General features: G+C 35.0%; 1 protein-coding gene across 1 annotated transcript; it reads left to right on the top strand.

Moving 5' to 3' along the window:
• Nucleotides 1-7288: 7288 nt before the first annotated feature.
• LOC113706978 (cytoplasmic 60S subunit biogenesis factor REI1 homolog 1-like) lies at nt 7289-12372 on the top strand. The gene is made up of 6 exons (XM_027229101.2): nt 7289-7478; nt 7690-7828; nt 9682-10263; nt 10365-10534; nt 10645-10863; nt 12062-12372. Exons 2-6 carry the CDS (start codon nt 7724-7726, stop codon nt 12123-12125), a joined length of 1140 nt encoding a protein of 379 aa, XP_027084902.1. The 5' UTR covers nt 7289-7478; nt 7690-7723; the 3' UTR covers nt 12126-12372.
• Nucleotides 12373-13167: the final 795 nt, after the last annotated feature.

Here is a 13167-nt window from a genome sequence, read left to right as displayed (position 1 = left end):
AAGACAAGATTTTTAAGATTAAAAAAGACATTGAAGTCAAAATTCATTTTTGGATAGTTTAGCCTAACATTTATTATATGCTGTAAATATAGAAAATTTAGGAAGCTACTGCATGAGTTTTTACGAACCTCTAGTTTTAGGTCACTATGTTTCTTTACTAACTTTGTTTTCAAGCATACATTTTTTTTATCTCTATGGTTTTTATCCAAAATAACTTTTGAAAGACTTTAAATTGCTCAAATGGTTCTAATTTGTCCAAGAAACAATTAACTTTTCAATCTAACATTTTATTTTATATCCAAAATTGCCCCCGTAAATCAAGGTAACAAAAAATATTGAAATTACAATCTTTCATTCTTGTTTTCTTTTTCATTAACTAACTCCCAAATTATTTTAAGCTCTTCTAATTGCAATATCAAAGTACAATTTAATTCTATTTCCTAAATCAACTTTGACACCAATTTTAATCTAGTTACCAAATAATAAATATAATTCTAAAACTACTAAACTTCTAAAAAGGCTTAGTTTAATTTTTGTCAAAAATGCTTCTCTTAAATCAAACTCTTGATGTTGTCATCTTCAATGCCATCACGAGTTTCAATTGTCATTCCAACCTCTTCAACAGTATAGCTGACGTGCAATTCAAATTTAATTTTGATCTTCTTCACTAGTGGGTGTGAAACATACTTGTACTTTGCACACAATTTGGCTGCTAATCCCGCTTGATCAAAAAATTTATCAATGTTCACCCATTCACCAATAGGGCCTTTAAATTTTCTTGGATAATAAAAATTCACACAATCTTTAACAAATAAACCATACCTTTCTTTTCACCAATAATTTTTACCATAATAATTTTCAATTCCATGATTGCCAATAGTTTCAACCACCATACAATTACCAATAATTTCTTTTATATCTTCATCCACAACCAAATTGATGCATTCACTGACAAATTCTTTTTCATCAATCACCCCAAACAAAGTACACAAATCATAATTTTCAACCATATCAAAATTTCACAAGTACTTTTTTCATTATCAACAAACACATCTTCTTCTAAATTAACTTTCCATGTCAAACCAAGTTTTGATTTACAATCAAATTCATAATCATACTCCATCCAAATATAACAAAGATTTGATCAAAATTACTGAAGTGATTGAGATTCAGTAAAGACTCTCGTGTAATATTTTTCAACCACAGATTTCTGCATTATCTTAAAAAATAACTTGGCCTTCCTTTTTTTATTATCATTTGACAAATCATAGAAAGAATTGATTTTGAGAATTTCATCCAAATTAGACCTTTTGAGATAGTTCTCCATTGGCATTCTAATCTTTCATCACACGTGCTCAGTAGGTGCAAAATTTTTTATTTTTCACCATTAACAAATTCTCTCTCTATGGCTACTCGAGATAATTTACGTACCTTCACAAAGATTTTTCCTTCCCTGCTTGAATTTGTTGGCCTCCCTCGTTCAGGCTTGAACAAACTTCACTGTAGATAATCAACAATTTGACAGGACCTTTTTCCCTAATCACTTCATAACACCAATAATTTTGATAGAGTCTCTCTTTTAGATCTCCGTCCAATTAGGGTCAATTTTTCCCCAATTCTAAGTGATGAACAACTACTCCAAACTAACCTTGTGATCTAATCCTTTAATATACGAGCACTCTACCATAACCTCTATATCTCCTTTTATGGCACAAGTTCCTATATCATAAATTTTGCAAACCTTCTAGGCACTACACATACCCCAATATTAAACGCTTGAAACAAGGCTCTTATACCACTTGTTAGCATGAAAAAATCATGCAACAGAAGTAAACATTTTCTTCAAAATTAGAAGATGTATAATTTGTAAATGAAGAAATAAACTCACAATATCAATTAAACCGAGATTTTGATTAGTCAAATAAATAAAGAATAAGAGTAACATTTGGGTGATTAATCACAAAGGCATCCAAAAGAAATATGTGGGAGCAATGCTTAATATGTATTAACTCAACTTTCTTATGGAATTGCTCAATTGAACATTCGGCCGTAAGACCATATATATAGGAAAGAAACTAACAACTCCTTATTAGACATTACTACCATAAACTTGTCCTAATTGCAATATCGAAATACAACTTAACTCTATTTCCTAAACCAACTTCGACACCAATTCTAATCTAGTTAGCAAATAATAAATAGCATTACAAAACTACTAAACTTCTAAAAAGGCTTGGTTTAATTTTTGTCAATAGAAACTCGTCAATTGAAATATCTGGTTGCAAAATTTTAGGGGGAGAAAGAAATTGGATATAATCTTATGTAACAAAACCAATGCAAATCTTCATGCCTCTCTCTAAAATTTTCATTGCTATATTTCTCACTATCTTGTGCCACTATGACATACATACTTTCGTTAAAACTTCACTATGCAAGTGTTATATTTATTTATGTTTTGTTTAGAGAAACAAGTTTAGTCCTTGAACTATTTTATTTTAAGTTGATATAGTCTCTCATTTTTTATTTAAGCCAATTCAGTCCTTGGATTTTATATCTGATTTTAGAAGCCACTAATTAAAAGTCCATATCCAAAAAAATACGCTGGCGAAGCAAGTGCAATTTAGGAACAAGTGAGGTCCCATGGTAAAACAAATGAGAAGCAAGGCCAAAATTTTCTCTACACTATTATTCAAAGTCACCCCTCTCCCGTTTATGTTATCTAGTTCAAGAGGGGGGTTTGGGAATTGGGTCTTTTATAGATGTCTTTAGAGCTTTTGCATGTAAATTATGGTGGAGGTTGTGTAAGAATGATTCGATCTGGTCACGGTTTTTGCATCATAAATATATCAAAGGTGTACATCCTTCCTTAGTTGTGGTGGATAGACCTTCGGTTTCTTGGCGTAGATTGGAAGCTGTGTGCAATTTTATGGACAGTTGCATCCGGTGGAGTCTTAGTTAGGGGATGATGGATTTTTGGTATGATTGTTAGTGTGGTGATACTCCATTAGCTATTCAGCTAGGAATTGCCAAACCACCTCACTTTCTTGTTGCCGAGTTTTATTTTGTGTCTATGGGATGGAATGTAGTTCACTTGTGACAATAGCTGCTAGAGGTGCATGTTCGTAGAGTGTTGGAGATAGAATTTTTCTAGGATCAAGAAGATTACATGGTTTGGCTGCCATCAAGTAATGGGGATTTTTTTGTGGCCTCGATTTGGAATGAAATTCTACAAAAAAGGAATATTTCCTAGACTAATAAGGTTTTTTGGGAGTCTATAGTTCCAATCAAAATTTCTTTCTTTGTTTGGAGATTGTTATTGTGACGACCCCACCTTCTCTTAAGGCATACCCTAAAAGTTAGCGGATCGCCTGTCTGGCTTTCGTCAAGACTCACTTACTGTTATTAACTTCAGAGGTAACATTGCCATTGGACAACTGAACATTCACTCTTAAGTACATCTCCAATCAGTTTGAAACATAAATTTGTCCACTAAAAGAAACAAAATACCTGTTCTAAATATCCATTCTTAATATCACACCAACTCAAACGTAAGATTCAAAAGTCTCAAAGTTCAAAAGAAACCATGACTACACTATATACACAGAGTAACGGATCTTTCCAAAATAACTTTCTAGTTCAATCCAATCACTCTTCAATCTCTAACTCTTGTAAGGAAAACAAAGCTAAAAGGGTGAGCTTTCTCCCGTGAGGTTTCCATGCAAGCAACAATCAATAAGCACTTAAATCAGTACAATTAAGCAAGTAGTGCACATTTCATTGTACAATCACTTTCATTAAGCAATTGAGGAAACACTTCACTCCACTAAACAATTACTTTTAAAAGGATACGGTGCTTGCATTAGAGCCACTTCAATGCACTACACACTCCGCCGAACTCCTCTTTATAACCTCCAAAACAGTAAACACTTCCCTCACTTAGATGGCCATATCAATATCAGTAATCTGCTACTCCGTGGTAATACTCAAGTATAGCGAAACACTTACCCAAAGCTACCGTCCTATCTGACCAAGCCCTTTGCTGGCTCAAATAGTCCGTTGAACAGAGAGTTTTGGGGTCCAGTTTAGCCAGTGTGATAAAATACACACACGGCTTATAGTCATACACATTTACAATATCACTTGATCAATTATCAACCTTTAAACTCAACTAAGTCGAGTACGATAAAGTACACCCTCGACTTAGAAGGCGAGGGACAATTGAAAACACTTCACAATGAATCACTTAACAATATTTTATAATAAGCACATTTGCCACATAATTGCACTTAAGTAAACATAAGTAGTTTAACACATAAATTCGGAAAACACTACCAAAGATTCAAATGAACTACTCTTGAGTCTCGAGTTTGTTTCTTGGTTCACGGCTACTTCCTAGAGCAAGTTAATAATTTCAAAGTAAATACATAATTTGTAGGTGATTACTTATCATTCTTATCTTATTATTTAAACTATTAAAATCAAGTTTGACCTTAAAATACAAATATAACATACTCAATATTTATTCATCATTTTATTTTCAAAACTTATTGATTTTATCATTTGTTACCTTATACGTTAATCGTATTAAAGTCATGTTTTAGTTTAGAACCAGTTATAACACATTCAATATTTATTGATCATTTTAACCAAGAGATATACATTTTTATTTTTAAGAATATAATCTATAAATATTCAAATTAGGATCAAACCATTTTCTACTCTATATTCTAAGGTTAAAGTAAATAAACTTTTTATCCTCCCCGTTTTAAACAAACTAATTCCGAGCTGCTTATGATTTAAGTTTTGTAATAACTCGTTAGTTTCTAGTTTTAAATTTCTTAAATGTTCATAAGCGCAATCTTACAACCAATTAGCTAAAATCTCAAGATTGCATAAAAGTTTCATTTCTCCCTTCATCCTATCTTAGAACAAGGTTCCAGCTCAAACGTTCCTGAACCTATAATATCTTTTAATTGTTTAACTGTAATTACCCTATATACCTTCCGTTCAAGGTGATTGTCTCAAAATTTCAGTATGTTGATTGACCACATCTTATCCACAATCTACCGTTTATGATCACAACTATTAATTAGGCTTTCAAACAATATATCAGTCCAATGTTCATATATTGGCTCGTGCTCCCAATATCTGATAACACTAGCTGGCTATCTACTAGACCAACCAAACAGAACCAGATTTCATTAATTACCTTCGTTTAGTTCATCTATAATTCAGTAAGAGAGGAGCAGAATTTCTTTCAAGAAATTTTAGTCATATGCAAGTCCAGTAGTTCAGCAATTCCAAATGCCAAATTGTCCTTCTCAATCTCTTCATTTCCTCATTTCCAAATTAACATGCAAAGGGTAACTATCAGCCACAGTATCTTATAACAATTTAAGGTTTAAGTAACTAAAACCCAAGTGCTCCCCAGGGCTAGAGCTGGTGGTAGTAGCCTAGTTAGGTGAGTACCACCGCAAAAGGTTCGAATCCTGGGTGCTACAGTTGGTGATGTTGGGCAGCCTCTCCCGACTCGCAGAGGATTAGTTAGGTCGTACGGTAACCAGTCCATGGATCCAGATACCTCTGTGTAGACAAAAAAAAAAAAAAAAGGTAACTAAAACCCAAGTTCCTATGCTTATAAAACAAGTCACTAAAATCCAGTAATCTTCCTTACATTTTTCTTCAAGATCATTAAGTTTGGTAGCTTTAAAACAAGGTTAATGTACATATAAACCAAATTTTAAGATTGTATAAAACACTTGAGCTAAGATTAACTCATTTCCAATCTAATATGCAAGGATTAAGACAAGTGATCGTTTCATTTCTTCCATCTAGGCTAAAACAGATTCTAGTTTGCATTTTATTCCTATTAACAAGATCAAGATGCTACAAACTGATATATATATATATATATATATATAAATATATATATGTGTGTGTGTGTGTGTGTGTATAGTTACAACAACTATCTTACAATTTCTCAAAACTTCAAAGGAAGTTCAACCCTTCACTGTTTCAGCCATCAAGTAAAATTTCCAGCAATATCAATTCAAAATGTTCAATAAAGCTCCACGGTTTACTTATTTAAAACACTAAGCACGTAGCTCATAATCTGTCCAACCCAAACTAGAACAAATAAAACACAATTCCAGAAAATAATCCCACCAAAAGCCTCAACTAGTTCGGCCAGCAACACATTACAATTTCCAGCAGTGTAGCGATTTAACATATGGTGCTTTCTCCATAATTTTCTTCAGTTTTAACTCCAACTCATCATGCAAAAGATGAGTCTCCAGCTACAGAGTAAACTTGATCATCAATATAAAATTTTACAGCCAAAATTTCAAAGGAAAAACTGATCTGAAGTCTATTTCTCTCTCTCGGTCAAGCTGTGACTGTTTTGGACAGCAATCAATTTTTAAACAAGAACTTCTACATTAACTTCTTCATTTCCCATTCAAATCCAACATGCATGCTAAAACTAAAAGATTATGCAAGGTATTCAGCTTCAATGTAGGAATTTGGAACCCAGAAATCTGTCAAGAAATCTGGAAAATTTTCTTTCTTCATCTCTCGGCTAGCTAGACAGAACCACCAGTTAATTCTTGCAAATTTTTCACTCAAGCTAACAACTCTGCACTGGTTACTCAGATAAGACAAGGAAATACCACATGGTTTGAGCTTCTAGCAGAAAATTACTCCATACATTCGGTTACTAAGCTGCAAATTCAGTTTCTTCCTCTCGGATGAAGCTGGAAAAATTCCAGCATGTTTCTTCCTGCGGTCTCAACCCAAAGTTCCACCTTTTCCCCCAAGTTTTCTTCAACTAAACTTCCCAAAACATCAGAAGCCAACGTATTACATGCAAAACCTATCATTAGTTTCCATTTTTACAATAATAACAGGCTGCAACTCAACATGCAAGCTCTCGGTAAATGAATGTTTTGATAGTAGAAAAATATTTGCAACATATCAACAAATATATCAGAAAATATTTTCATTGACAAACCAAACACCGAAAAATTATGAAAAAAGGAATTTGGAAAATATTTTCACTTAATAACCAAACACTGGAAAATTATTGGGAAGGAAATGATTTTCCAGGAAAATGACTTCGATGGAAAATATTTTCAGTTCAACCAAACGGACCCCAAGAGTATGTTTGATTGGTGTAAACAATTTTCACAAAAATTTTACTTGTGAAAATGTTTTTTTTTAATTTATTTTCCCAATAAGAAAAAGTAATTTCACTATATTTTCTGGTGTTTGGTCGAATTTTGAAAAGTATTTTCATCGGTAACTGCAAAATTAGCTCACGGTAACGGGCCGCCGCCACGACCACCACCATACCACTACCACTACCACTACCATCCCTGCAATTACTCAACAGAACCACTACCATCCCTGCAATTACTCTAACAGAACCAGCACCGTCTCCGCTGTATTCTCCTTGCGCACTATCCTTAACTCGTCCAGAGGTCTTTCTCTATTTTACCTAATCATCAAGCCTTTTTTAATTTCAAAGTTTTCTGTCTTTTTTTTCAAATTCCTGCTTTGTGTGGGCTCCATGGGTGTCATTGCTGACGTATGTGATGAGTGAAGCCTGGGGGGTCGGCGGCGGCACCGACCAATAGGGCAGACTACGTTGTATATTTAGCTTTTGATATTTACATTCGATTCATTGTGCAGGAATTATAGGAAGAAGTTTGGAAGGGAGGAAGAGATGCCGGGGTTAACCTGTAACGCTTGCAATAAGGAATTTCAAGATGAAATTGAGCAGAAGCTCCATTACAAATCCGAATGGCACCGTTACAACCTCAAGCGCAAGGTTAGTTACTTTCTGTCTCATCAATGGAACAATTTTGCCCATTTTTGTTTTTAACATAATTTGCAACATCTCTTAATTTGGGTAGTTTTTGAGCTTATTTTTGGCATCTTTTGGACAGCTCTAGCCAGGGTATATACGTTGCTTTGTAGTTGTCCACAATAATTCTAGCCTAAGATTCTATAAAGACTTTATGAGAGAATTAGGCGGGACAGAAAATTATGGACACTAACATATGAGAAGAAAATTAAGGTTGACAAGATTGTAACCGATTTAGGACTGAGATTGTGATTTTTCAGCTGATTTCAGTGTATGTGTATTTCAGTGTCCCACTAGCTGGTATTTGGCTGCATTTTGATGATAGATAGTTGGAGCTTTATGTAGTAGCTATATTCAGAATTTCAAGGGTCAAGCATGTTCAGTAAGGGTTAGGCATTGTTAGGAGTCCAAGGGTCTTGCATGGCTAGAATTCCAATGGACAGCCACCATAGCAGCAGCTTTGGTGGACCAATTTGTCAGGTAAAGTTGCCAGTTTGTTCTGTTTTTAGAGTCTATTTATAGGATGTAAAATGCGCAATAAATGAAGAGATTTAGAATGACTCCACCTTCTCTCTAAGGTGCGAAGGTAGGCATCTAGTTAGAGAAGAATCAACACATTGAATAGGTTTACCTGTCTAATGAAGCTTTTTGTAGGTATTAACCCACTAGTTTGGCTCTCTGCTTTGTCAATTGGTCTCTGGCAGTTTGTCTAGGTAGCCTTGGACAAGATCTTTATGGTTAGTATAGACAGTACTAGCTGTCGACCCGGTCGCCCCTAGCAATGAATCTGTAGAGATTTGGGGAGGTATCATTTCTTTGGTGATATTGGTACACCATGTCCTTATCTAGATTTTGAGCATTCAGACTCAGATTGTTTGTTTGTTGTTGAGACATTGTTAAGTGGAAAGAAGGAAAAAGGAGGCAGAAAGTCCATGGTCCAATTGATGGACAAGTTGAGATTCTAGCTCCCTACTTCAGGATGCACACAGAATATAACAATATTCCATCAAAGTTGAATAAAAAACACAAATCAGTACAGTATCCAGTGTTTGTTCTACCCACTTCTCATCATAATTAAGTGCAAAATATTTTTCACAAGCTTGACTTATCAAATAAATTTTGAGAGAATTGGTGAATTTCTTCTCCTCCTCCCCTTTTGTTACTTCTTTCTCCTCCTGCCTTGTCCTCATATTTTGGAGCTAAAAAATCCATTCTAAAGTCTCTACAACTTATGTTCTGAAATCAATCTTATGCTCCACAAGCTTTTCGGTAGTGCATGCGTATTTTCTAATTCTTAAATCCTGCTAAATAATATGTGCAAGCTCACATCAGCAAGAGCATATCACCTGTGTAGCCTCAACGAGTGCCTCTAGAGCATGTGGGTAGTGTGTTGGTCCCTGACACATGTGATGGTCCACACTGATTTTATTGGGCTGATCTTCCAGCCAGAATGCATCATGTTGTGTCATTATCTGTAGGGTTACAAGGTTTACTGCTGTAAGATTTGAGTAAAATAAGCAGCAGTAATCAATAAGGCAAGCAAAAGTGCCATTTCAATTTGTAATGTTGCAAGTTTGTGTCATGCATCCATACTGTTCTTGGAAAAGGTTTTTAATAACTTGGGATGCTACAAAACCACTAATATTGTCAAATGCAACGATTGAATGTGCATGTCACAATTTATCAAATAATGTGCAACCATGCCTTGAGCATACTGGTGATATGTATTGTGCATTAAACACTGTCTTTACTGTTATGTATATATATGTATATATATATATATATATATATTTTTTTTTTTTTTTTTTTTATTCCAGGTTGCTGGAGTTCCTGGCGTGACAGAAGATCTATATTTAGCTAGACAGTCTGCACTTGCAGAAGAGAAGAAAAACTTAAATGAAACTCCAATGCTCTATAGTTGTGGTCTTTGTGGCAAAAGTTATAGAAGTTCCAAGGCACATGCTCAGCATCTAAAGTCTAAAAGTCACTCACTACGAGCTTCCCAGGGAGTTGGAAATCATGAAGGTGCAAATGCTATTATCAAACCTTTCCAACCGCGAGTTCCTAATAAGCTTTCCCAAGACAATGAGTTGGACGATGAAGAAAGTGAAGAGAGTGAATGGGAGGAGGTTGACCCAGAGGAAGACTTGATGGGTGAGGCCACCGATTCTCTGACGCAGCTAAATATGAATGAGCAAAATTCTATGGATGAGGATGAAGGTAGTGATCCAGATCAGTTTTTGAAGGAGTTGGACCCATCTTGTTGCTTTATGTGTGACTTAGAGCATGGTACAATAGAAAGCTGCATGGTTCACATGCACAAGTGGCATGGATTTTATATACCTGATATTGAATATCTGAAGGACCCAAAAGGCCTGCTTACTTATCTTGGCTTAAAGGTAGTGACTGCATACTTTATCCGAAATAAAATTATGCACTCTATCTGCCCTGCAATGCTCTGTAGGAATAGTAACTGATATGTTTGTATGCTATTCTTCAGGTTAGAAGGGATCATATGTGTCTATATTGCAATGACAGATGCCATCCTTTTGGCAGTCTTGAAGCAGTTAGGAAGCACATGGAAGCAAGAAGTCATTGCAAGGTGCATTATGGTGATGGAGGAGATGATGAGGAAGCAGAATTAGAAGAGTTTTACGATTACAGCAGCAGGTATTGGCTTTCACAAGATATTTCTCTTATTATAATGAAATGAAGCTTGAGAATATTAACCAGCATTTTAAGCTATACTGTCTCTGAAATAAGTACATTGTTTGTTGCAGTTACACTGACGCTGATGGTAAGCAACTAGTTGTGGCAGATGATAGTCAAAACAGGATTGAATTTGGAAGTGGTGGATCTGAGCTCATAATAACCCGGAGTAACAAAGGGGGAATGTCAACAAGAGTACTTGGATCAAGGGAATTTCTACGATACTACCGCCAGAAACCACGTCCAATGCCTGCAACTGATGTTGCTATTACTGCTGCATTAGCTTCACGGTTTGGATCTGGACCCTTTCTCCTGTCTTGTTTGTTGGCAAACCTACATACCACATAACATTACGTTATTTGAAAGAGAGTCTGTGTGGCAATTCTTCTATATAATTATGCTTTCTTCATCCATTGAAAGGACAAAACAAAATTGACACAGAATCTATCTTGCTTATCCAACCATAGTGTTATCTCCTTGATCTTTTAATTTTTTTCAAAACCCTTGTAGAGACCCAACAAAGTGCGACACAGCCCATTTTTCTCAGCTACAGACTGGTTTAACCCAATGTAGCAATGAATAGACTGCCCTTGAATTAATATAAGGGTTAAATACCAAAAACCTTCATGTGGTTTGCCTAATGTTCACTTTACCTCCCTATAGTTTGGAAACCTACAATTTGACTCCCTGTCGTTTCAACTAAAGTGTATTTAACGGAATTTCTGTTAGATTTTCACTTTAGATGAAATGCCAGGGAGTTAAATTGTATGTTTTCAAACCATAGTGAGGTAAAGTGTACATTTGACAAACCACAGGGGGGTTTTTGGTATTTAACCCAAAACCTTTATAGAGGGGCAATTTTGACATTTTCTTTTCAAACGTTAGTTTAGATGTTTTCTGTTAGACTTTTACTTTAGTTGAAATGACAGAGAGTCAAATTGTAGGTTTCCAAACCATAGGGAGATAAAGTGAACATTAGGCAAACCACAGGGGAGTTTTTGGTATTTAACCCTTAATATAATCATTGTTAAGCCATGTACTGCCAATGTGTTACCAGTGGGAACTTGTTTGTTAACGATTAAATTTAAGGTAAAATAACTTGGATTAACCAGCTAGAGAAGTTCGGCTGGTTGGCCTCATGCAATTGAAGTATCTATGAAACCTAAGCAAACTTAAAGGTGGGAAAAATGTTTGGGATTTAACCAATGAAAGGAATCTATTGCTGACACAAGGTGCAGGAAACTTGTAGGGTGTTGTGCATAGACTGTTGGTTTGGGCGGGTGAGTATCTTGTAATTTGTGATGACATATTTACTTCTGTGCTTGAATTTTTTCGTACATTTGCACTCAAAATTCTGACAGTTTGGTTAGAAAAGAAACAGAATAACACACGGGTTTTGGTAAAGAAGGTTGAAACCATGTTTAAGAAAGTCAGAATACATATGATAAAACAATCATCTAATGGGCGCAAGTGTTTGATCATCTGCAGGTATAGGAGCATGGGTCTGGCAACGGTGCAGTCAAGAGAGCATATTGTGAGGATGAAACAATGAGTCCTTTTGGACCGTCGGTCAATTCTTCATGTTCGGCTACTTAATGTAAGGGAGTAGTGCTCCTTATTTTTCCTATTGTGTGTTGTAGGTGTTTATAAACTCATTGTAACTTTTATTTTTTATTAATAAATTGGGCTGGCATTCCATCCCCATGTACGGGGTTTGCTTTAAAAAAAAGTCATTTCTCTCCGAACCCACCACATTGCCATTGTACTACTATGAATGAATCACTATATCTCTTCCTCAATCTTCCTCCACTTTCAAGACCAACTACAAACGCCCATCACTTCTTGGACAAAACGCTAGAGCTACTCCTATCTCTCAACTTCTCCGCCAAGTATGTTACCTTCACTTTCAATTTGTCCAAACTCTTCTCTCAATAGGGAATTCTACTCAATGGTGGAGCTAGAACCTTTGTTCACAAGGTGCCATAATTTTAGTTTCAACTTACAACGCATGGTTTATGGATTTTTGTGATAACTACGTACTTGTTACAACTTTAATGGACATGCACTAGTTTCTGCAATATTATAAAAATTATAAAAATAAGAAATTGATACAATTTATGATTTATGATGTTACTAGTTATCATGCATGTAATAGGAAAAAATCGCAAAATATTCAAAAGTATGCATGAGGTCATAAGATATACATTTCTACATATATAAGATACACATATTAGGTATATAGTCAAAATTTCACAAGAATATCTGGTTCACTTGCGATTTTGTGGTTGGACACATTAAGAAAACAAAATTTAGTACAAGGAGCATAATAATAGCTTAGTAAAATATGTTTTATTCAAGGTTCTATTATAGAAATGATGGAGGAAACTATAAATAATTTTAACAATATTTGGGGCCAATTGTGGGTTTAAATGGTAGATTTTTAAAATTCAGGAAGGCAAAAGTGAGATAATGTTAAAAAACTAACATTTTTTATATGCCATATTATAGTTGTCAAAAAATTGAGGGGCGTAATTGAAATAAAGATGGCTCTGCCCCTAATCCTATTCCCTCTATGAAATCATCTACCGCAATCA

The sequence above is a fragment of the Coffea arabica genome, chromosome 8c, assembly GCF_036785885.1.
Source record: "Coffea arabica cultivar ET-39 chromosome 8c, Coffea Arabica ET-39 HiFi, whole genome shotgun sequence".
NCBI classification, from domain to species: Eukaryota; Viridiplantae; Streptophyta; class Magnoliopsida; order Gentianales; family Rubiaceae; genus Coffea; species Coffea arabica.
Note: the sequence above shows the minus strand (reverse complement) of the source record. Positions and strands in the feature narration are given on the sequence as shown.